This window comes from Catharus ustulatus, chromosome 1, assembly GCF_009819885.2.
Source record: "Catharus ustulatus isolate bCatUst1 chromosome 1, bCatUst1.pri.v2, whole genome shotgun sequence".
NCBI classification, from domain to species: Eukaryota; Metazoa; Chordata; class Aves; order Passeriformes; family Turdidae; genus Catharus; species Catharus ustulatus.
Genome location: NC_046221.1, coordinates 67,962,580 through 67,987,995, shown reverse-complemented (window position 1 = coordinate 67,987,995; position 25,416 = coordinate 67,962,580). Strand labels below are relative to the sequence as shown.

General features: G+C 39.7%; 1 protein-coding gene and 1 long non-coding RNA gene across 10 annotated transcripts in view; one reads left to right on the top strand and one right to left on the bottom strand.

Annotated features, from left to right (window-relative positions):
• Positions 1–25,416, bottom strand: part of LOC117002582 — a 73,101-nt gene that overhangs the window by 41,167 nt on the left and 6,518 nt on the right. For 5 of the 6 annotated variants that reach the window (XR_004419309.1, XR_004419310.2, XR_004419308.1 and 2 more), the window contains exon 2: positions 7,421–7,574. This is a non-coding gene — a long non-coding RNA (uncharacterized LOC117002582). Of the gene's footprint in view, positions 1–7,420; positions 7,575–12,485; positions 12,609–25,416 lie in introns of all 6 variants that reach the window. The other variant, XR_004419315.1, reaches the window with a different exon arrangement.
• PHACTR1 (phosphatase and actin regulator 1) overlaps positions 16,711–25,416 on the top strand; it is a 303,608-nt gene continuing 294,902 nt past the window's right edge. Inside the window, exons 1-2 of one of the 4 annotated variants that reach the window (XM_033071845.2) lie at positions 16,711–16,812; positions 18,875–18,992. In XM_033071845.2, the coding sequence (XP_032927736.1) occupies positions 18,932–18,992 (61 nt within the window). In that variant the 5' untranslated portion in view covers positions 16,711–16,812; positions 18,875–18,931. Of the gene's footprint in view, positions 16,813–17,569; positions 17,666–17,719; positions 17,804–18,874; positions 18,993–25,416 lie in introns of those variants that run through there. The other 3 variants (XM_033071811.2, XM_033071816.2, XM_042779772.1) reach the window with 3 other exon arrangements.

The window sequence follows — 25,416 nt, the reverse complement described above, 5'->3', positions numbered from 1 at the left end:
TATTATACTGTGAACTGGCTTGTTTGTGAGATGCTTAGCAATAACTATGGCATAGGATTAAAGCAGAATCCCAAAAATTAACTTAGTGACCATCTCTGTTGCTGCCATTAGATTATTCAACCACAGTGATTCTGTTCTATAATACAATGCTCATTCTACCAAGTTTTATAGGACTGACTATCATACTCAAATGCAGTAATGGGTAGCAATGTACTAGGTTGCTTAGTAAAATCATAGCAAAACATTCAGACTGATGATGTAAGATTTTAGATCTTGAAGTTTATAGAGTTGCAATACTTTCCTCTGCTAGGGCTCTTGTAAATATTTTGTATTTTAGTATATTCAAAGTCCAGCAGTCTGCATCCTTTCAGGCATTCAGTTAGCTTTACTTTCTGAATTTCATTTACATGTTCTGAGTATCAATTCAGTTTGTTTAGTTGCTTTTCTTTATAGAAAGAAAATCTCTGTATGTTCTTTATATACCAGTCCTTATAGCAGAGATTTGGCAAATAAAGTTGTATATAGAGGGCTATTTATCTGACCCAACTGCATATTAGATGAAGTAAATTGCATTAAGAGCAACTTAAAGTTGCAAAAAAAAAGTCGGGTGCATAGTAAGCACCTGAATCTCCATAATATAAGAAATAGCTAGAAAGAAAACACGACAAACTACAGAGAAAAAGCTGCATGAAGGAGATCTTGAGCCTTCAGCCATAAGTATAGTCTGACTTAATCAAGGATTTAAGACAACCACAAGGCCAGAAACTTACCTGTAGATTTCTCATCCCTGCTGTTTCTGATTACCTTCTTTAGTAATTATGTTCTGATAACCAAAGGACCAAACAGTCAAGAATAGAGTTCAAGCCATCTTAAGACTTGCTGAAGATGCTAAAACATGAAATGGCTACTTTGGAGTACAGTGAGTGTGAGCTGGCTCATGTCAGGGAGTGATATTTAATCAATTCTACTAAAAATATGTGTGTAGCTATAGAGTATTTTTAACTGACTAAAAAGCAAGGGTTCAGAAGTCTGGTCTCTGGAATGATTATTTCTCTAACAAACCTATTTTTCTTTTAATAAAATAAAGTCACTTTTTGGCAGGGCTCTCTATAACCATTGACAAGTCTATTTAAGTCTGCTTTCTAAAGTTTTATTTTTGTATCCTATTTGTCACCAGCTAATGAGCAGTGCAAAGTATCAGTTGCTGAAGCATGTGGTTTGAGCAACACTGGACTCACTGGGCACTGATTACTAAAACAGAAGTTAGTTGGTAAAGCTCCAAGAATCAGTTGAATTGAAACTTGGTTTTGAGTGTTGTTAGAACCACTTCCACATGTTAGCCTATGAATTTAAGGAGACATCATTACTGTCTCTTCAAGTATGTTTTTAAAAAAAATCCTTGGGCCTTTACCAGGTGTTGTGATTAGTGACAGTGAGAAAATTACAAGCTGATTACAACTCTGGTTTTTTATGCTTTATTTATTGGGGTTTTTTTCACCAAACATCTAAAAGCTCCATGTATGATTTTAGGACTCCATGCTCCATGTAAGAGGCAAAAGGTAAAAGAAGAAGAAGGAAGCACTGACAGCATCTCATAAAGGAGATTTTTTTGTTTGCTAAGATTATTGCTAAGGTAGACTGTTTGTTTAAGAAAGCAAAAGAGAGTTTTGTAATGACAGTGGAAAACAGAACAATGTGGTAACTAAAGGGGCAGATTGGTGAAAGTGGAAAACTTTATCTGACAGTCTTGCAGTACAAGAATGGAAGAAGTGGTATGTTTGAAGGAAATTAACTAGTCAAGCATCCATTTTTCTAGAGTACCATCCTAAGCTCATCTTTGTTCTGCAGAACAGTGGAAGTAGGTATGACTGAAGTGAGTGCTGCAATGAATAAGAGTTATGCTGAAGTTTGTAAAGGTCTCATCAAACTGCCTCTCCACCCTATGCAGCTTCCTGCTCAAGCCTGGGACTATTAAAGAATCCCCTGTAACTAAAAGAAGTAGCATTTTGCCTATTACAATGCAAGTGGTGCTTTAGACTAGGTAAATACTTCCTGGTTCTTAACGTGATATTTAAGACTGCAGTTCCCATTTCATATTTTATAATTTAGGTATTAATCTTTGACTCATCCCTGACATTCTACTTCACACCTACAAGTACTTTGGTGTACAGTATGTTTTGGAATTTAGCAAAATTAGATATACTGCACTTTGCCAGAGAATGACTAGAGATAGAGTACTTTTTTCCAAAGCTAGCCAAGTTTAAAAAAAACCACTTCTGCAGCCTTAGCAAGACCATGTGTGTCAGGACAGCCATTGCACCCTAACACAGAGGGTTTACATCCATTGGAGACAAATAAACTGTGTACATAGGAGAAATGTTTTTAACCTATCACTAATTTTGTTTTAATACCCTTCTTGTTTGTGCATCTCTGTGTACCCATGCATCTTCTCCCTGCAGAAGTTTCATGCTACAAGTATTTCAGATAGGAACAGTTCTGCTTTATCTATTTTTGTGGATGAGTTTCAGGATCTCTCCCAGTATTTCCTAGCCTTATTTAGTGACCTGTAGGACATAGATCAGACAAATAAATGTCTCATTTTTGGTTTTCTTTTCCAAATTGATTGTTTATTTGCTAGTGAAAATTCAAGTTTAAATGCTGTGCAGCACATCAACAGCATTTGGTTTGGGAGCCAATGCTGACGTTAGCTTCCTCCTAATGTGCCATTGCACTTATGTCATAGCTGCTAACCCCTGCTGTAAAGCAGGGGAGGATGTGTGGCAGAGATCAAGACTTCAAACACGTTGTCCTACCTGTAATTTGGGTTCTATTTTGTGTGCTGGAGCCAGAAGAGCTATGTCCTGGAGGAAGTAGCTCTATGTGCTTTTTATGTTGCGGGCCTTTAGCTTGATGTTTTTTGTTTGCTAGATTTTTCCTTTAACATCATCACAAGTTAGTGTCCTGAATCTCAAATTGTTTGGTCTTTGTGCATGAAGGAACAGTAGAAACTGAAAAATTGCAGAAGGGATGAAATGTAAAAATATTAATCTCAGAAGAGCACTGACAGTGAAGAAAGTCTTGAGAAGGGGGTGAAAGATGGTGTGGATATACCTTATTAAAATGTACAGAGCACTTAGATATTGTGCCAGTGAGCTGAAACAAAGACTGCCCTGCTGCCCCACTAATGGTAATGGTCTGTCCTTCTGTCATGCTCTCTGTTATTCCCCTGTTTGCTTCCATGGAGCAAGAAAGCTCTTCTATCAGCTTTTGCTACTGATTTCAATGAGAAAATACTTAGATGGTAAATTCTTTCAGGTAGGGATTGTTTCTTCATTGCCTGCCACAGTGGGACTTTTGAGTCATGACTGTAGACATTAGAGACTTAGGCAAATTATGAGGAAGAATAGCAATGGAATAGCGCAAATTGTAAATTATTTATTTCCTGAAGATTGTTTAAAGCAGATGTACACAATGCTTAGTTGAATCTCTCAGCAAAATCCAGATCTGCAATGAATAAAGGAATGAAATGCAGCTGAGATGGAGCTGTCCCTTCTAACCACAGCAGAAAGAATGCATCCAGTAAATTATGTCTTGGATATATGATCTTCTCAATCCCAGGTCATGACTGGGCTCCTTTTCCCAGCCAGCACTAGGTTTAGACAGGGCAGAGTTTCACAGCATAGCAGACTGCTGGGGAGGAAGGGAGCCTGTAAAACAGCAGTGGCTACAGAACTCTTTGCCAGAGCTGTTTCAGTTGTTTGCTTTGCCAAGCAGCTGCTGCCAGGGAGTTTCTGTTCCTTCCAGAAGCAGCAGTTGCTGCCCCTCTAATTCTCCCAGAAACAGCAGAGACACAAGTTCAGCTTCTGTGGCAGAAGAAAACCCAGTGCCCGTGGGGCTTTTGGCTGCCACTTTTGGGAGCAGAAGCATTTGGTGTTGCCTTGCAAGGGGGCAACTCAAGCCACTCTCTATTTCACTAGCCAAGTTTTAGCTATTAATAGTCTCAGAGTATTTATTAGTCACTTCAATCTGAACAGACATTTCTCTGGTTACTACTGAATAAATAATTTTTTTCTAAGGGGGAAGGGTGGATCTTTCCACTGTGATAGCTGGGCCTCTTTCAGTCCTATCTTATCCTTTTGGAGTCTACTGCTGAATCTTGGACTCATCATTTATTCCACTATTCACCACCTTCATTTGGTGAATGTGATATGAAGGGACAAATCTAAGTGGTAGTGGTCCTTGGAGAGAGAAAATGACACAAAGCCTATGACTAGATGATGAGAATTTATTTATTATAGAAACATATGAGCTGTAAGAGTAAAACAGTCATGGATATGAAAATGGAAGGACAACTTATTGGAATAATAATTGCAATAGTCCTGTCATGCACCCAGGGAGGAATAACCCCATGCATCTGTACAGGTTAAGGGTTGATCTACTGGAAAGCAGTTCTGCAGAGAAGGACCTGGATGTCCTGGTGGACAACAAGCTGTCCATAAGCCAGCAGTATATCCTTGTGACCAAGAAGATCATTGATATCCTGGGGTACATTAGAAAAAGGATTGCCAGCAGGTCAACAGAGGTGATCCTCTCATCCTGCTCACGCTTAGTGAGTCCACATCTGGAGTATTGTGTCCAGTTCTGGGCTCCTCAGGACAAAAAAGACATGGAACTCCTGGAGTGAATCCAGTGGAGAGTTATGAAGATGTTTAGGGGACTGGAGCACCTCTTTTATGAAGAAATGCTGAGAGAGCTGGGCCCTGTTTATCTGGGAGAAGAGATAACTCCAGATGGAAACATGGGAAGTTTCACTTCAACATGAGAAAAAAACCTGTTTAATTTGAAGGTGACAGAGCACTGGAACAGACTTCCCAGAGTGGTTGTTGAATCTCCTTCCCTGGAAATATTCAAAACCTGCCTGGACATGATCTTGTGCAACCTGCTATAGGCAAACCTGCTCCAGCCAGGAGTTTGTACCAGATTTTGTGGCACAAGTAGGTTTTTCTTTTTGTACCAATAATGACAATATATGGCTTTGTCATAATCCTCTAGAGGATTGGAAAATCCAGTGGAGTGTAACTTAGTGAAAAATCTTTACAAGAAGACAGACAGGGCTTGAATAGCAGAGTGCTTGAAGGGCTAGACAAATAGTCATTTTAAGCATCTCAAATGTATTTCGTCATTATGAAGACAGTGATCAACCATGTTCTTCAAATGTTCTCACATTTCAGAGTCTCATGGTGACTTTCTAGTCAGCTACAGAGGACTATAATTCTCCCTTTGCTGAAGTAACTGAATACATTATTTCTACGTGACACATTCTAGTTACACCATCTTCCTCAATTATTCATGATATGCATCAGTGAAAAAAAATGGGAAAATTACAATTTGCAGCAGAACAATTGGAAGATTTTAAGAAAATAAATTCTAATCATAAGGGTGTTGTAACCCTAGGAAGACCTACCAGGGAGGTTGTGCTGTCTTTCAAGGGAAGATTTAAACTGTAGGTTAGAGAAACTGTAGGTTAGAGAAACACCAGTGAAGAAGGAGCTTGGTAAGGTTATTTCTGCTGTAGTGCACAGGGATTAGAGAATTTCTCTAGCCTCCTTCTGCCTTGCATTTCTGTGAACCTGGGCTTTTGTTGTTTGCTGTGTGTTTATTGATCTATTCCACTATACTCTTTCCCATTTAAACTGCAATTCTGCCTTCAAAGACCTTTTCCTTTTTCAGTAATCTTTTTCCTGAAGAGCACACTACATCTCTCTTTTATTAAACACACACTATCTGTTCCAGTCCTCACTTCTTCAGAGTTTTAGAGTTGTTTCCAGCAAATTCTGTTTTCTCATAGGCTCCAGGCATTGAGAGAAAAATTACAGCCTAGAAGCAAAAGTTTGCATAACTAAAAAAATGTTAATGTCTCCCAATATGCAGTATTCACATGGGGCTTGCAGAAGATGGGCATAAAACCCAGACTGATTTCAGTAGTGCCAGCATTTGCCTAGAGGAGCCCATCATACACATTAGAGATGTTATATGCTATAGATACTATTCAACTTGTCCCTTTTATTAGGGATGCTCTAATTCAGTTATACATCATATCCTTTTTTCATGCTAAACCATGCACAGAGCATTTTTACAAGGGCATGTAGTTCTAGGATAAGGGGGAATGGCTTTAAATCAAAAGAGAGTGGGTTTAGACATGACAGTAGAAAGAAATACTATGCTTTTAGGGTGGTGAAGCACTGGAACAGGTAGTCCAGAGAAGCTGTGTATGCTCCATCCCTGGAAGTGTTCAAGGGCAGATTGGATGGGACTTTGAACACCCTGGTCTACAGGAAAGGTTTTCCTTCCGTGGCAGGAATGTTGGAACTGGATGATCTTTAATGTCCCTTCCAGCCCAAACCATGCTAGGATTGATTCTCCCTTATTTCTACAGCCAGATAACTTGTTCTCATTTGTTAAGAGAAGCCTCCCTGTGAGTTGCAGATGTTGAACCATCACAAAGAAGATTCTAGCTAAGATTCTGTTTCTGTGGATTCTTAATAAAAGAAATTTACGAGGAGTGGAAGACAGAATTACTGTGAAGTAACCTCTGGAGTAATTGTTTGCTAGCCTCTGACTACATATAGAGCTCAGGGAGTGTAGCTTCCCAGCTGAAGTATCTCCTCTGGTGTGAGAAACTGGAGCAGCAGGAGTGGTGGTGGCTCAATTCAATTTGTCTCCCTGGTCAAGTCCCAATAAGAAATTTTGTGATGATTTTGTGGAAAGTTGTTCATAGAACTCTGTGACAAAGTATGTTCGTTACATGGTTCATGGGCAGAAGCCCTTTTTATCCTAATACTAGAACATCTTGAATACCAAATCCTTGCTACAGTTGGTGAGTTTCAGTTTAGAACCTGTTTCAAAACAGAGATTGTTTTAATCTGTGCATTACACAGCTTGGAATGAACTTCTTATATTCCTGTACCTACACAGGTGAAGAATACAAGCCAAATAAGAAATATATGGAAAAACCCATACCACAGGGTTACAGGCAGGGTTTTATAGTATGCTGCAATATTCACTCCATATAGCAATTGTCTCTTCTTTTCTCTAGACTCTATCCTATTCCTTTTTGACACATTGCTATTTCTACCAACCCACCACTTATAGTTCCAGATAGACACTAAAGTTAAAAGGAATTGGCCATGCCTTTGCAAGGTCCAATCCCTGAAATACTGTCTAAGCAGGTCCTTTACTGGAAATGTTTCTGGTTAGACCTTCATCTAATTGAACCATGATAGAAGGCTACAGGTATTTGCCAATGGTCTACGCCTGCCAAAGGACTAGCACAAGGAATGTGAAAAGAGAGATGATTTAGAGGAAGCAGCTGGCACTGTCTGGCTTTAGTCACCGTTGTAATGCTGCTGTGCCCACTTACCTCTTTTGCAGAATTTGTTTCCTTTGCACATTCTTTTTGAGGGAGTTCGGGTTGTTTAGCCTGAAGAAATGGAGGCCTGAGGACACCTTATTGCTCTCCACAACTGCTTGAAAGGAGGTTGTAGCAAGGTGGGTGTCAGTCTCTTCTACCAGGCCTATAGCAACAGAAGAAGAAATGACCTTCAGCTCCACCAGGGAAGGTTTAGGTTGGACATGAGGAAAAATTTCTTCACTAAAATGGTGGTAAAGCACTGGAAGAGATTTCCAGGGAAGTGGTAGGGTCACCATCCCTGGAGGTGTTCAAGAAACATCCAGACATGGCACGTAGTGCTATGGTTTTTTTGGAGTGGTGGTGTTCAGTCAAAGGTTGGACTCAATGATCTTGGAGGTATTTTCCAACCTTAATGGTTCTATAATTCCAAAAGAAATAAAAAGCATTATCCTAAGTAAATTGGTGCTCCTCACTTTCTTCCTCATGCTGGGCATCTCTAAGAGGCATAAGACTGCATAACTTTTAAAGTTTTCTCTAAATGTATTATTTTCTATAAAGCCTAGCCTGTAGGTGATACCTGTCCTTGTCAACTGGTGATTGTTGCAAGACCTCTTAAATGCAGAGCACTATAATAAAGGGTATAAGAGCTCAGGCAACAGCAGAGCTACCCTGTCTCTTGAGTTTAATGAAGTGGATCACTTACACAATTGGAATCACTACTTGAGATACCTGGGAGACATTCTGATAACCTGGGAGTTTCTGTTATTGTTGTAACAGTGATAGAGACAGTGTATTAGCACACAATAGCTTTCTTCTTGCCTGACTCATTTATCTAAGAATTTATAAATTTATACGTGGATCTATATGTTTACATTTTACAAAAATAGTTTCATATATCTCTTTAAAGCTGGCCTACTTGAAATTGAGATGGGTTTTTGTGTGCATCTGACTATTTCAAAGGAAGTAACAGAATGAAGTTATTACCTAGTATCCTTGCATTTAACAATGATTTTACTGTATGGTGCTGACCTGTGAAACAGGTATAGATAAAAGCTATAAAGAATAGAGAAGTCAAATGATCTGGACAACTAAATAACTGTAAGCGTGTTCTCTGTTAAAGAACAGAGAACTCTTCATAACACAGAGCTGTAAGCAATGGATACATCCCTCCCTTCTGAAAAGGAGATTAAAGAAATCCATATTACTTCTATCTTTTCATTATTTTTATTTCAATATTTTAAGCCCTGAGTTCAAGTTGGCTTTAAGTACCTTCTAAAGCTATAAGGGGCTAGGCAGAGGGTGGATTTTCCAGAGACTGCTTCATAACTTTAAAAGCTATTTCTATGACAGGGATTGGAGCCTGCAAAAATATTAAACACTGTCACTTTTCTGGTTTGATAATCAGTGCTTGATTTCTCCTCTCCCTCCTTCTTTTCCAAAGACATTTTAAGTTTTAATACTGGGCATTCCAAGACTACAAATGTGGCTGTTCAGACAAGATATTTTTGGTCTTTGCTAATTTCCAAATTGCTTTTTCAAAATCAATATTTTTTTAATTGGTCACTTGAGCTTTTTTCAGTGACGTTGAACCTCTGATGCATGTCACTTCAAAAGCATTTTCCAAACATTGTAGGCGTCATGGAGCAATTTTAGCATAAAAAGAAGGGTATAACTAGAGATGGCGGGGGAGCAAATTACATTTTGTATATATGGTATTAAATGCTTCCATTAGTTGCCATAGGGATGGGCAGAAGTTGGTCTGAAATGACAGCTTTTCTGATGCTTGATGTGTTTAAAAAGAAAACACTGAGGGGAGGGGGTTTTATTGTTATTATTACCTTGGGATACTTTTATAGGGGAGAGGGAAATATTAAAATCATATTTCTCAAAAAAGATGCTTGGCGTCTACATTAACAGACCACGCATCACCTTCACCTCTGCAGAGACACTGACCCTTACAAAAAATGCATCTTTGTAGCTTCAGGGCTGTAATTCCACAGCTGCTCAGAGCTTCCCATTTACCTTTTTTTGTGCAACACAGCACCTATTACCACAAGCCCTCCTCCTGGGCAGTGTCTGCAGATCTGCTGCAATAGTAACCCGTCCCACAGTTACTGCTGCGCACACTCCAATGACAACAGGACTGGTATGAGACCTGCTTGTCAGATCAAGTGCTCTGATTTGCTCACTAACACCCCCTTGGCTCAACTACTGGAAATCAACTGAAAGCAAGCCCTGGATTTACAGTTACGATTTGAACTTCCATGTGATTGTGTCAGAAAGCTCAGAGATGCAGGTCACATATCTTGGCATGATTTTTAAGCCTGCAGCCATCCGATGTTAAAGCGGTTGTTCATGCCAAGCATGACCAGAAGTAGGATATGAAGTAGGATGCCAACTGTGCAGTTAGCTGGCATTCAGGTCCCTGGAAATTTTGTGTGGATGGTATGTGTGCGTGCCATAAAAGAGACACTTGCTGGCTTAGCTAACTGAAAAATGTAAATGCTTCAGAAACTACTACTACACAATGTGCAGATGAGAGTCAATCAAGAGGCTAAATAATGCAAATTTGTGCTTCAGAAGGTAGTCCATAAGAGAAGAATCTGCTTCATAAGGATTGAAACTGAGACAGCTACAATAACTATAATCTAAGTTCAGTTTCCATTGATTTTTAGTAAGTTTTTAAGAAGTACCATGAAATTGTTTTTTTAAAGGTGACTTTTATGCTGTGCCACAAGTACCTTATTTCTTCATTCTCCCAGGGGCAATGTTTTATTAGTATTACTCATCACCCTGTGGAGCACTGAGCAAACACTGAATGATTTTTTGAGAAGACCACTCATAGATGGTGAAATGTCATTTGTCAGGGATGTTTTTTGTAGTCTGCCAGACACTCTGTTGTGTCAGTTCATGGGGATACACCTCACTGATGTGGCCCTAATGTCTCTAATAACTAGTAAAACTTGGCAACAAAAGAAATGCTCAATTTTTCTTTGCAACAGGGTTGACTGAAAACAAGTGCAACCAACATGAAACACTGGACTGTCCATGTCTGTAGTGTTTTAGAAATGTTCTCCTGTCTGATGTTCCATCAAAAGATCTCTTCACACAGAAACTGGAAAAGAGGATCTGCATTAGCTCTTCCATAATGCAATGCAAATTTGGTATTAGTCCTACAAATTCCTGCTGAAGGTGCAAAGAAGAATTGCTCAAAGGCAAAAAGAAATTCTTTAAAATCACGAACAACATGAAGTTTTAAGTACTCTCCTGAGCCTGCCGTGTATGGTGAAGGAGGAGGAGGATGTGGGCAGAAAGTCATGTCTGAAGAGACAGGAGAACTCGTGTAGCCCCCATCATGCTAATGGAACATGTAGCTGGAATACATATTCCTCTTTTGAGCTATACTTTTGATATCAGACAGAAGGAAATTGACTGCACTACGGTTTCACTATAATTAAGAAAGAAAGAATTAGGTTCCTCTGGCTTGTTATCACACTTGTCACTTTTGACCTTGCTTAGACCTGTATTATGCAGGATTGAATTCTTCAAAAAAGCATGGAGAACACAGCAATATGTAATTGCATATACTTACATATATAAAATACTCACCTTGTGCACATTAAAAGAATTGCATCCAAACTAAGTGAAACGTACAGGTAAGCTTTGGAATAACTTTAATAGTGAGGTACAGTAATATTTGTCCAGGAGTTCTCAAGATATCTGGGTAATTTTTTTCAGTTATAGTCACCTGTTTCATTACAATTCCGTAAATATCCCCATTGTGAAAGATACAGCTCCTCAGTAGCTCCAGAGCAACATAAGATAGGAAACATAAGACAGGTGGCTGCTTTCCCTGAAGCTCCCATTGTTGATCTGTCTTACCAGGGAGGTTAATCTTAAAAACCATAGACCAAACAGTATGACAAAATGATGCAATTTTTGGGGGATAACAGAGCATGAAAACAGGAAAGGAGGTTGGGAGTGCCCCACATAAGAAGGACACGTTGGAGCAAATCCAGAGGACAGCCAGCAAGATGCTGAGTGGGCTGGAACACTCCTCTTTTGAAGACAGGCTGAGAGAGCTGGGGTTGTTCAGCCTGGAGAAGAGAAGGCCCCAGAGAGATGTCTGAACATTCCATTACTAAAGGGAGCCCGCAGGAGAGATGCAGAGGGACTTCTTACAAGGGCATGTAGTGATAGGACAGGGGGAATTGGTTTTTAACTTAAAGAGAGGAGGTTTAGATTAGACACTACTGTGAGGGTGAGAGGCACTGGATGTGGAGGACCTATCTCTGGAAACGTTCAAAGCAAGGTTGGATGCAACTCTGAGCAACCTGATTTATTGAAAGGTGTTCTGCACATGGAAGGGGGCTTGGAACTAAATGATATTTAAGGTCCATTCCAACCAAACCATTCTATGATTTTACGGTAAATTATTCCAAGACTGGCATTGATGTGTATTATTTATCTCTGTATGCGCAGTGCCCTATGAATGTTAAATAAAATTGTGTTATTTGAGAACTACACCTTGTAGATTCATTAATACTTCATAGTTATGTCTTTGCCTTACATAAAGGCAGATGGCAAAAGGTTATTTGGTTTTGTTCTAGCCAGAATGCAAGTCTCAAATTTTTATTGAATGTAATCATGTTACTGTATTTATGTCCAGCTGCTCAGTTACTCTGGAATTGTTTATCCCATTTAAACCACTAACCAACTAAAACCAGGCTTATGAATGATCTGCTTTAGGTGCAATTTCTTAAATGCCATCAGGGGACTGTAAGTATGCAGCTGTTTCCAGTTTCCCAGTGCTAGTTTTTCCCTTTCTTCCAAGGAAGGTTAAGACTGAGATAGCACCAGTATTAGTGCAAAATAAAGGCATTTTCTTTTACATATATGGCCAGCCACACTATCTTGTGCAGGGGGATAGCTCAAGCTCAAGATCAAGCTGCTCAATCCCAGAAGGATGGATGATTTTGTTGTCTTTGTTTCCAGCAGCTGATTTAGATCCTTTTCAAGTTCCTTTGCCAGAATTCCTTGGAAAGTAAGCAGGAAGTTAAAAGTAATGCCCCACCTTCTTAACTGCGGAATGCCGGTGGGGCAGCGAAGTAGGCTTATCCAAATCACCTTTTTTACTAGTTTCCTCCACTTTCCTTGCCACGGATAGCTCTTTTATTCACTACTTCCACCAAGTCACCTGTGGGAGAGAGCGAGAGAAAGTTTCTTTTCTCCCATTTCTGTGTAGTTGGTTGTAGGAAAAAAACAATCTGGTCATATAATTGAGGAAAATGATGAAGGTCTATTAAAGCAGAAGAATTTCTGCCTGTATAAGGACTAGAAGATTAGACTTTAACATACGTGCTCTCCCAAATTCTCTCTTCCCTGTTTATCATATAATTACGACTTCAACTTCTCCTCCCTCAAATGAAGGCGTATCAAACTGCCATACATCATCTTAGAATAGACTTTTACTATGCAGGATAGCTAACCTTTGTTCTCAATGACAGCACTTTAAAGATTTTCTCAACTTGCAACTTCTTGAAATTCTTGTTCATGACGCATGCTGGAGCTGCTTCCTTTCAAGCTCATCTCTCCTGCACTGGAATCCCATGCAGTTCTTACTTTGGACCTAAATAACAAGAATGTGACCCTGATGCTATGAAAGCACTGCCCAAACCTTCCACTGATCTCAAGAGCCAGAGCTACCTTTACATTATCTTTATTGTTTCTGGATATTGATAACTTTTATGGCATTAAAAGTTATTACTGTAGCAGTGGAAGCACCTTTCTCTGGGCATCTCTCTTTAAATTCCTATGTGGTTTCAGCCTAAGGATCCCAAAATGGAGTTGCAAAAAATTCATAGAAATTTCTGAAAGCATCAATGTTAGTCTCTATCCCTACAAAAAATTTGTAAACCTCATTTGAATATTTTTGTCTTGTGCTGTTTGTTATGTGAATCATAATTTCTGTCTTGCATTACAAATAAGAAATAGAGAACATATTTGTGTCCTAATTTTGGTAGTAATCCTCTCTTTTTAACATATCTAAGTACAAGACTAATAATTATAATTTTAAAAAGTCCATTCTTCACAGCTTAGGGGCTTAAACTTTTATATTCTTCCTTTATTCTGAATGTATCCCTCAGGAAACAACTCTCTGTAATAATCACCTTGCCTACACTTCTTCAGTCACACATTACATTCTCTCTCCCACTTTCTTTCAGGTTAATATTAGTGTTTGTCAGCAGCAGACTCTTTTTTCAAGACTCTGAGTCATTACACTAACAGTTATGTTCTCAATAGAGAGTTCAGGGTAGGAAAAAACCTCAGCCCAATGCCTACATGTATCTGACTGTTAGAGAACCAGAAGGCTACTCACTCCTTTTTCACTCCTTTTAAATGCCAAGTGTTCAATTACGTTCCTCTTGAGATTTGGGAGGGTTTTTTGTTGGCTTCCTTTTTTTAATTTGGGAAAAAGTCAAATGTGATGTAGTAGGTTACTAAAGCTCATGATGAGGAATTTTGGCTTCAGATTTTTCCTAAGTGTGGCAGGCTTTTTCCAAGTATTTCTTTAGCAGAGTTCTATTGGTTGGTATTATGGTCTAGCTCACAAGGAATCCAGTCTCTGTCTAGTCCTAAATAGATACCTGTGTGTGTTACAAAATCACTTCACGTGTTATCCTAAACAGGGATCTGTGCTGATACGAGGTCCAGTCAATAGCAGATGTTTTGCAAGTTTGGCTTCAGGCCTTGACAGAGCACAGGAAAAACAGAGAGCTAGAGAGTACAGTTTTTGGTTCTGACCACTGCTGCCCTTCCCTGTCCTGTCCCCTGAGATGCCTTGCTGTTATTTGGAAACTAAGTCAGAGTACACACCTCAATGAACTGTGCTTTAGCACAAGAGCTGAGCAGAGCTTTCCCACTGAGCTCAGGGATATGTGAAGCCTGGTCTGGGGATTATGCTTAAAACAGATCTGTTTCACCTGCACACTCCTCTAGATGTGTAGGCTTTTCAAATGAACTGCATGTACTGGGTTTCTGTTTCTGAGGGTTGAGCTCCTCTTGGACTATGGGTCAAATCTGAGCCCACACTTCCATCCTAGAGATTTTCTAATCAGGCAGGCAAGGATTTCCCTCATGGTGCTGAATGCTACAGAAGCATATAAATATATAGGCGTTGTTACCTTTCTTGTTGCTAAGTGCTCCCTAGCCAGAAAAAGCTCTTAGCAGTTGTCAGAAATGCTGCACTATAATTTAAAATAAACCCTAAATCCCTGAGATGGATGGAAGTATAAAGATGGATGATCTTGCAATGGTCAGTAGAGAGGCTGCTGGTGATTTCAATGACTTCACATGGTTGAAGATGACAATGCATATTGAAAGAGACATAGCAAAGAGGATCAGGAGGATACATCAAAGGCTAAAGGATAGGTGCTATTAAACATTCTCCAGCCTGCAAGCATGTAGTTTTTTCCGTTTCCTTCTGACTGAGAGATGGTATCCAGAGGAAAAACCAAAAGTATTCCATATGGCTGGCAAACAAGTAGATACAGTCCTTGGAGTGAGTGATGTTCCTGTCTTCCATTTTCCTTCAGAAGCTCTGTGCTGCCAGCCTTTCTTCTTTTTCCTGGTTTTATGTTAAACAAAGCCAGCTGGGCTAAACAGGGAACTGGTCCTTGTTCCATAAGATAATGGATCCAATTATTATCAGAGACCAGCTTGGAGGAACAGATATACAGCTATATAGCTATACAGCTATTGTTCAGTAGTCACCGTGGCAAATACAAACCCTCCAAAATGCAAAGATGGAGGTGCTACCAACTCTCCAAAATGCAAAGGAAGCAGATTGCAGTGTTCTTGTTGATTGCTTTTGCTTTAATTTGTGTTTTGGAATGAAAATATTTGTCATATCTCTGAAAACAGGAACAGAATTTGGTAAACCAGATCTACCACTAAGGTGGTACAGTGAGACACCTACTCAATCCAACTATATTTAGTGGAGTGCCAGTGTAGGAACAGCCATACCAGACTCTACTTGGAGTTCATGTACCTTCTCCTTATCTTTGATGCTGCCTGTATGCTCTGGAAAATAATATAAGTCTTAGGAATGGGAAACCATGTAGTAGTCTCTTTATGGGGATTCTTACTTTCTTGCCTGTTGCAAAAAAAAACCAAAACTCTGTGCTCTGAGGGTTTATTAATCTTCTTGGATTTCTTCTTAAAAACAAACAAACAAACAAAAAATCCTATGCTTCTTGATACAGTTTTCTGGTATTGAAAAGAAAATCCAATCTTTGAAAACCCACGGTTTTGAGCACCAGTAATGTTTGCTGGTAATGGATTTCAGAAGGAGTTTATACTGACCTTTTGAGTAAAATATCTGCAAAACTAGGAAGACTAGGTCTGACTGCTTATTGACACTTCTCTTGACCAGCACTCCTGAGTTTAAATTTATCAAGGGATCATTTTATCACTGCCTTCTTCAACTTCTTACTCACATCCAAAAATGCCTTGGGGAACTTCTCAAAGACCTGTTGTAAAAAGCAGGGTCCTGATCTTCTTGTGAGGGATGCCCATGCAACCTGATAGCATGGCCCTTCTTGACCGTAGTGCCTGACTTGATCAGGATTCCAAACTATGTACAGCTTCAGTAATGCTGAACTAGAGCAGCTGGAAGCCACAAAGAGATAACTGCTATATTTCAGTTTATTAGCTATTCAAGTTCACTTTTAAACTTTTAAAAGGCAAATTATAATTGAAAATATCTCAGTAGAAATATATTCTGCTTTCACAGTCTATGGATATGCATGTTTAACCTATCATGCCATGACACTGTGCTCTTTGATTTATATTTTTACTGATGCTTTGACTGAGTAGTTGGTTGCAATGTACTGCTAAATGAAGGAAAAATCAAAAACTGCATCAGACAACCACTCTGTATTTCATTCTAGAAAATAGCTGGCAATTATAATTACTCACCATGTTTCTGGCTCAGAATAAAAGTGGCATTGCACAAAAAAACCACACTGAACATTCATCGTGATTAGAAAATGCTCCATACCTTGGAGTGCAGTGGAGACATAAGAATAATTTTAAATGCAAATTAAATTGTGGGGGTAGCAAAGAGAACAGATAAAAGACAGTAAAACAAAGCCTTTCACTTTCCTCAAATTAGCAGGCTAATGTAGTATAAAAAAAAAAGCAGTTCTACTCAGATCTGTGCTAAGAGCTTTCATTTCATCATAATATAAAACAGCAGATCCGTCACCTTTCTCTATTCAGTACTCTTGATTTCGAGGTTGAAGTGAAAATTAGAAGCTGTTCTTTCTGGCTCACAGACTGGGTTGCATTTGCTTAGTCTTATTCCATGACTGTAGGATGGAAAGAGGTCAGTAACACTGGTAAGTACTTCTGCGTCTGATTTATTTATTTTTTAAATCTTTCAGTGCTTTGGCTTTTTGTCAATGTGCATTTCCTAAAAAAAGCTACATTGTGTATTTTGTAAAAGGCTGTGTCTTAAGCAGAAATGCAACGATTCCTTGAGAATGCTTATATCAGATGTTAGAGCTCCTTCAAGAATGAATGAATTGCTTAAAGTAGGAATTCTGTAAAAGGAAAGGTTTCTCAATATTCTATATATTTCATAGGATCACTGGAACATTTTGTGTGTTGCTTTTTCTGTCTGCCTTGTCCAACAAGCAGTACCAGATAAGAAATGAATCTCTTCTCAAGATGTTATTTGCATTATATTCATAGCAAAACAATCTCATTACCCTTGTGGTAAATGATGGAGTAAGTAGGTATTTTACTTAGTGAAAGCAAATTATTAGATAAGACACAATGTTATGTTTAAATTTAATCATTATGAAACATTGAAAATATCTCAGAATATGATAGGAAACAAGGAAGATCGATGTGTAAAACAAATTCTTAAGGAAACTTGATATAGATTTTTTTTTTTCCTTGGGAAAGTTTTTATCAAATCAAAACCAGGGGCTTAATTTTTTAGTACGAAGGGCGAGGGGGAGTGGGGGAGATGAACGTAGTGTCACCTCCTGTTGCTAAGTAACAACATCTCCTGGCCATTTTTATCTGATAAAGGAAGTCCAGTTGACGTTATGCATTATTCATCAGAGTTCCAATCAAACAATCAAAATTGTTTGCTTACGCTGGGGACATTTAGTAAGATCAAAGAAACCCTCCTTGAAACTACTGGAGCTTACAGCACTGCCAGATTGCCCTTGATACTCTGCAGTAAGTATCATTTCTGGTTTGGGAGTTCTACAGTAAAGTGAATTGCTGGGGAACGTAAAAAGTTTTCTCATCAGGACAGACTTCCGAATTTTAAAAGGACTGCACGTTGATTGATGAGAACTGAATCAAAGGAAAAAGGTAAAGCTTTGGAAACTTGGTTTCCTGATTTTTCACAGCAAAATTAAAGGAATTACTTCAAGCAAGAGTCAGACTCCCTGCTCCAAACCTTTTTGTTAGGTTTGCATGGAAAAAGACTAGAGGTATTTTTGTCCGTCTGTCTTAAAATACAGTTCAGAGTTGTTTGCATGCTTATGATTGTATGCTGAGGTGAACTGTGGTGTGGGTGAGACAACAGGATTGTGTGTTTTCTGCAAATCTTGTTTTTTAATGTGACTTTTTAAGAGTATAATAAAATGCAGAAGGTAGTAATGAAGCTGGAGAAGGGTCACAATATCTTTTCAGGAACTCTGCCGGGCATAGGCAAACACAATTCAGTGTACATCTTGGAGAGCTGTAATCTAGGATCTAGGCAGATCTGAGATTCGAAAGGATGCCAAAAATATGAACCTTAGCTACAAAACAGCGCTAGGAGTAGCCTACCATTTCTTAATGATTGCTCTTACAAAATATTTTAAAACTGATGGTGGAATGTTCTGTTGCTACTTCTGGTCAGCAGGAGGAGAGAGGGAAGGCAAGGTTGGCTTCTGGTCCATTTAGGTGGAGTGAAATATCCAGAATATTGTGTCTTCTTTTCTAGTACAGTGTTTTGGCATAAGTGGCAAGAATGCAGTCTTTAATGTAGTCTGTTATAGCAATATCTACTTGGAGGCACTGGCTGGGAATCTGGCTAAAGGAAGTCCCTGTCCTGAGCTTTTCTGATTTTCTTTTTAAGAGCAAATGTAACTAAAATGAATCTAAGTATGTGTCTTAAGAAATGGAGACTGAGACTAGAATACAGGTGATTGTACTAGGAAGATGCTAGGAATCTTGCTAATACTGCAGTAGCACTTCTCTTTTTTGTCTTTAGACAAGGGTTTGAATCAAACATTCTAAAATAGAAAAGGATGCATATGAAGTTCTATGAAGAGTGACTTGAAAATACTTTGACCCTAATATGCCAGATGAAGTACTTTAGTGACTGCCTACACAGTTCTTTCCACAAAGAAACCCACCAGCTTTTTTCTCTGACATCTCTATAATCTTTTCTAGGAATCTGACTGATCGTTCATACCGGAGTATTGTACACAAACAGAAAGCACCTTCAAAATGGACTACTTTTTGGATGTCGAGTCTGCTCACAGACTATTTTATAGTCAAGGAGCCCAAGGTAAGAAACTCTGGCACTGACTCAGAAAATGACTGTTTAACTGTACAGTTAAAATGTATAGGGCCAGATAGGGGCCAGTGACCAACATAAGGATTGAGAGGGCACAGGTCCTTAAAAATGCATGGTCTTTAAAAGGGACTAAAAGAAAAGTAATGGTGGGGTTGATCTGCCCTCTCAGAGGATAAGAAAGAGCTGTGAGAGCTGTTGAGTGCCCTGCAGAAGAAAAAAGAGCTTCCAAGATCCAGGTTCTGGTGTTGCAGAACACAAATGGATGAGACAGAGGAGACAGCAATGGCCTGCAGCTTGCTGAGTGAGCCTGTGGTGTCCTTTCCCTTCCTCTTTGTCTTCTCAGTGCTGACAGGATCCTAAGGTGATGTTATTCAGGAAAAACTGGTTTAGGAAAACCCTGAGGCAGCCCCACACACGTTGTGCAAACAGCAGCTCTCACTGGTCTGAGTTGTCCCCTGTGAAATGCTGGCCCCCACAGAGCAGCTGCAGGGTGAGAGGGGAAGGGTAACCAAGATCCCACTGCTTTAATGTAGTTGAGACTTGTTCACGACATAGATGATATTTTTGGTAAAGTCAGTTCACATTTTTCTCACTAGCTCTATATTTGGAGAAAACTTGCAATTTCAGAGACAAGGGGTTTTTGGGTTTGTTTTTATGTTTGTTTGGTTTTGGTTTTTTTTTGTTAAACTTTAAACACCGTATTAAATTCAAGGAAACTATAAGAGCCAAGTAACTCTATCAGCCATTTTTGTTTCTACATACTGCCTGTTTTTTGAAAATGGGATCCTTTTTTCTTCCACTATTATTTCATTGGTTGCTAATCAAATGCAAAGTCTGGACAACAGAGTTTGGCCTTCCCTCTGGAGGCAATTCTCCCAGATGTAATCCACCCACGGGATGCCACCATCCCAGGATACAAGGGGAGCAGTACCACTTCTGACCTTTGTCACAGCTAAGGTGCTGCTGCCTAAAACTTGCTGTGTTGCTTAGCTGCTTAGTTGTTGTGATACATTTTCATCTGTACCAGTTGCAGAAAGCCTTTCTTGTCACAACACAGCTTCCTGCATTGAACAAGAGAAGTAAATACTAAGCACCATGAAACCAGGGAAAAAAACAGCTGAGGGCAATAACTGATTTTGATGGGTTTCTTCTCCATCTCTATAATGCAACAAACACCTGGCCATTGCTACAGAAGTAATATTGAAATATGTTCTCCAATCCTGTGAGCAGAGAGGTTGGACTAGATGACCTACTGCAATCCTTTCCAACCATAACCATTCTGTGATATCTCTATGGGAACAAACCATTTGTATTCCACTGAAACTAAAATTCAGGAATATACATCTCAATGCTTTACGAACTATAGCAAATTATCAATAGCATCCCAATGCTCTGTGCCCTGCAACAGACAGAGGCAACTGTGGAAGAAAGAATATCTGTTCATGCAATGGAAGTCTATTACAGTCATGTGCACAAGGTGACTAGTAAGGGTTGTGCAGATTACCTTCACTGTAACTATTTCCAAGCAGGTAAGATTGAAAAAACATTATCTTACCCATACTTGGAGAAATGAATATTGTTAGCATGTATAGAAATGCTTGTATCGCTCAGTCATTAAATCCAAAACAAAGAAAAAATCCATTATGCAGAACTGTACTCCTTGATACAAATGTCATCAACAGGGGGCTGACCTCTAGATCTGTCAAGTGGACTTCTACCCCTTGGCCAAAACAAATAGGAACTGGAACTGAGATTTGGAGATTTTTTTGTTCCCCTGCTTCTGAATGTTTAGAGTCACCAATTACATGTTTCCCCTGTGCACCAGTGTCCCAGACTCTAACTACCTCCACAGCTGGAAACATTGATAGAAAAGCTATGCTGCACTTAGGCTCTGTTCCCTTCTACTTTTCATCTTTCTCGTTGCTCTTTTTACTGCATTTCCCAACTCCTGCCCTTTGCATCTCTTACCTCTACAGGCTTGAGGTGACACCCCTTCCCCAAACTCTAGTAACCTCCTCTCTCTTCATATTTCTGTGCTTGGGGTCAGCTGCTCTCCAACAAGCTGAGTGCCAGCAGGGAAATTGCTCTGAGCACAGAAGAGACAATGCTTCTGCTTTACATTCTCAAATGCTGCAACACAGCAGTCCCCTGACAACAGGAGAGGTGCTTGAGGGGAAGAACGGATGAACAGCTGCAGTGGCAATAGGATGTGAGATGAAATGTGGCCTGTGCAGAGAGAAGTTTCAGGAGGCTTCCACTGAGCCTCTCTGAGGTACCACAGATGGCTTCAGCAGGCTGAAAAATAACCTCTGGAAGAATTCTAACCATCAAACTTTTCTGTAGTAAATGCCTTTATCACTATTGTTAGTCCCAAACTTCTAAATATCCCTTTACCCCCAGTACAGAACAAGGAACTCAGACCTATTGAGTGTGCATTCATGCTGCTTAAGTAGCTCTGCTATACAGCTCTGTTGGCCTTGCACCTTATGCCAAATTTTAAGGCTGTCTTCAAAAAAACAAGCACTTCTATATGAGATAATGACATGATATCTCCAAACATGGGCAAAACCAATATATTTCTTTCCTTCTCCACCTTCTGAGAAACAGGCTAACTGCATTAGCTTTAACTTTCTGAAACCACCCCCAAAACACATTGAATGTGAGGCACTCATCCGCAATAAATAGCATAGCTCAAGTAGCTAGTATGGAACTGAATAAAAGGTCTGCAAGAAAGCATTGTCAACAGATCTGCCTAATGGGATTGCAAGTAACTATTTGATGTTGATATAATACCATGATGCTATTAGCAAATCACACTATCAAACAGCATGTGTGTAGGCATTAAAACTGCAATAAGAACTGAGTGAAAGAAGACTACAGTATTCTGCCATTTAATTAGAAACAACATCAGAAAACTGTATATGTGTTATTAGTCCAATAGCTATATTATTAGCTATTGCATTACAAAGTGCTCTCTTTATGAAACGTAGAATGGGGGTTATGACCCACTCAACTGTTCGGTGAGATTTGATGATCTCTGGCCTTTAGTACTCCAGATTGAGAAGAAACTCTTTCCCTTGTTTTCACATTAATGACATGACAATGTTACAAATCGCAGCTATAAAGCACTCATTCTCATTTGTAGCCATTCCTTGTGGGTGGAAGAGAAGGCAAAGAATAAGACTGATGACATCAAATTCTATCTGCCCTGGGGTCTTATGTGGTACTCTGACCTCAACAAATAGACTGAGACAGGGCTTTATCCTCCAGCACCTAACCCACTACTTCTCTATGCCTTGCTGCCTGCACTAACGCCCACACCTTGTCCCTACTCCTGCAGAAAAATGCAAACTGCCTTTGCTGTTTCAGGGTAGGAGGGGAGAGGTGTTACTTTATGAGCTGCCACCTCTCCCATCCTCTCCTTTGCAGGAGCAGCCATCACCTCACTTCCAAGGGCTGAGCACAGAGCAGAGAAATGCTTGCCCATTCAGATTGTATCTGCTGTTCAAACAGCTGTTCCCTGTTTCCTTCAAGGAAAATGAAGCAGGAGGGATGGAAAAGTCACAAAAGCTGGATCTGGCAGTAGGATTAGCTAGATTTAGAAAGCTTGGTAAATGAAGCCAGCTGGCTGTAGTCTTCAAACACAAGCCAGAAATATCCTAAGCTCCGCAGCCCTCCTGACTGTCTCTTCTATACTGTATGTTGGAATCTAGGAGCTGGTGGGATGTCCTTGCCAAGTGCGTAATGCCTGGTGACGCATCTGCAAATCAGAAACAGGAAAGAATGGACTGTGATCCCTTGGATCCAGCTTCTTGCCCTTGGAAAGCCTGAATCTGAAATCTAAGCATGAAGATGGACTTTCATTTTCAAAAGAGCCTTCTCCCTCTGAAGTGTCTGGAAGATACTGGTTATTCTTAACTGCAAATGTATTCTAAATACATATTTATCATGGCTTTCAGCTGCAAGGGCTAGAAGCATATAATGTGGCCTGGAATAGGATTTAGCTCACTTATCCCTTAGGTGACCTCAATGAAGATGTTTCCACCTGAGAGTTCTAACTAGCTTGGCATGTATCAGAAAAAAGTAATTTTAAAAGCAGGGTTCACCTAATCTTAGACATCTTCCTTGGGTTAATATAAATCTTGCCTCTATACTGATTATGAAAGCCTAGGCAGTGAACTTGAGTGAAAGATAGAGCTTAATAGCACTTGTTTGCATAGAGGAATGGTGTGTCAACAGGCAAGACAGGATCTAATTCAGAAAAGGGAGTAACTTCCCTGAAATTGGGTAAAGCTGTAATCCAAAGCTGTAAATGTGCAGATCTCATCTTGGCTGTAGCCTGCTTCGGAGAAACATCTTGGATCTTGAAGTTCTATATGAAAGTTATGCTTTTGGGCAGGTGGATAAAGACCTCACATTTGACAGAGCTGAGCAGGCAGGCACTGAGGAGCGGCAGGAGTGAGCAGCTCCGTAACAGTAAACCCAGCATCACTAAAACAGGCAGAGGCAGCAGCCTCACCTGTGAGAGGTAAAGCACAGCAGCACACAAGCCAAGCAGGTCTGGTGACAGTCACCAGGTTTAGTCAGGAGTCCAGACCATCAGACAAGTCCCATGGATGATGAGGCAGGCATGAGCCTAAGCAGGACATGAAGTCAGCAGTCTGGATGTGGATCAGTGAGGAATGTAGCCAGCCACAGCCACAGCTGCAGCCTTGCTCAGCAAATGGCCACAGTGCAAGTGTAACTCCAAAATCAAGGAGAAAGCAGTTGTTGAGGTTTCTTGCTTCTTTCTCAAGAAGCTCCAAAGCTGGTCAGAGCCTTTTAAACCACTCTCTCCAACAGCTGTACCATATCAAAGAGCCTGCCTTGAGCACAGCCAACTAAACACTGCAGGGAGTGCACACAGAGCTGTTGGTACCTGGCTTTTGCCTAGGCTGCATCAGGATTAAGAACTGAGAAACCTGTCCCTCCCATTGTATACAAGGGGGTTGAGTACCTGGACGAACTCTAAGAGAGAAGAATAATTCCTGCTTCAGTACATTGCAACTGAAGGCTTTAGGTATCATCATAAAAGGGGATTTGCCCATCACAGATAGCACAAGGCAATTTTCTGTCCCATGACCTGATGCAAGGCAGCCCGACTCACCCTCTTTCGGCGCTTCTAGCAACACCACACCACAATCTGATGGCATGGGCTGCACAGTGTGTTGTCAGGATGCCACTCTGGGCTGCAGGCATCTACCTTTGCAACACAGTGAGACTCTCAGGTCCCTGCTGGGAGTTCAGGTTCAGCTCTCACATGACTTCTGACTCAATAAAACAGTTTCTAATTTCCTGCAGAGCTGTGCATCCACTTTTCCAGTCTTATATCTTTTCACACCAGCAGGGCACACAAACTTAAAATTAACTGTGCTAATTATTCTGAAGATTCTGCTTTATTCCTTGAAGTTGCTTTCTAGGCCATTTGGTAAGATACAGTGCACCTATTTAAATGACTGAAAAAAACGCTCTTAAACATTCATCTCAAGCTATGCATTGTACCTATAAATAAGTTACAGATACACTTATACTTACATTAGGTATGCTTTTATTGGTTGCAACGTTCCTGTAATTTACTTGATTAATTTACATTCATCAGAAACAAGTGAATAAAAAAAAGGAAGTAAAAAAAAAAGGAAATAAAAAGATAGTACATACAGCCAGGGGTAACAAGTTTTTATAGACACATAGGCCATGACTGCTCAAAAGGTTTCAGGAAATCATCCTCCTTCATAAGGTTTAATAAAGTACTTGCAGGTATAGTTTTAATTCCACATTTTTATGATATTGTATGTTTCCATAGTATTTTATTTCACTGTGCTTCATTTTTGCTCATTTATGTTAATTCAGTAAGTGCTGATTCATTCTAGATGTTTGATTTAATCACTGCTGACTCTTCATTGCTACTTTCCTTCTGCTTTTGCATATTAAATCAGGTCCAGTATTTTATAAAAACATATTGCTGCAGAATCCCCAGACCTCAATCCAGAATTATTCCACTCTAGATGTCCTTCTATCCACCAACAATTTATGATTAATCCACCCAATATGTTGACATCTTTTCAAAGTTATGATAGCTTCCAGGTCTTTTTTATTCATGTGATATGACTAGTTCCTAGACTGACATCAATATCAGAAGAATTAGTAGCATCTAATGTGCACTCTTAATTAAATGTTGCCACCTTTAAATACTATTAAGAAACTGATCAACATCAACCTTTTTCTCATCCTTTTTAAACTTTTTAGAATCCTTTTCCCACCTCCTATTCTGGCATATCCCCATTATTGAGAATTTCAGAACAGCCCGTGCCTTTAGACACAGAGAAACAGGCGGGTTCCACCTAAAATGTACAAAAAATGCTAGCTAGGCGTATTG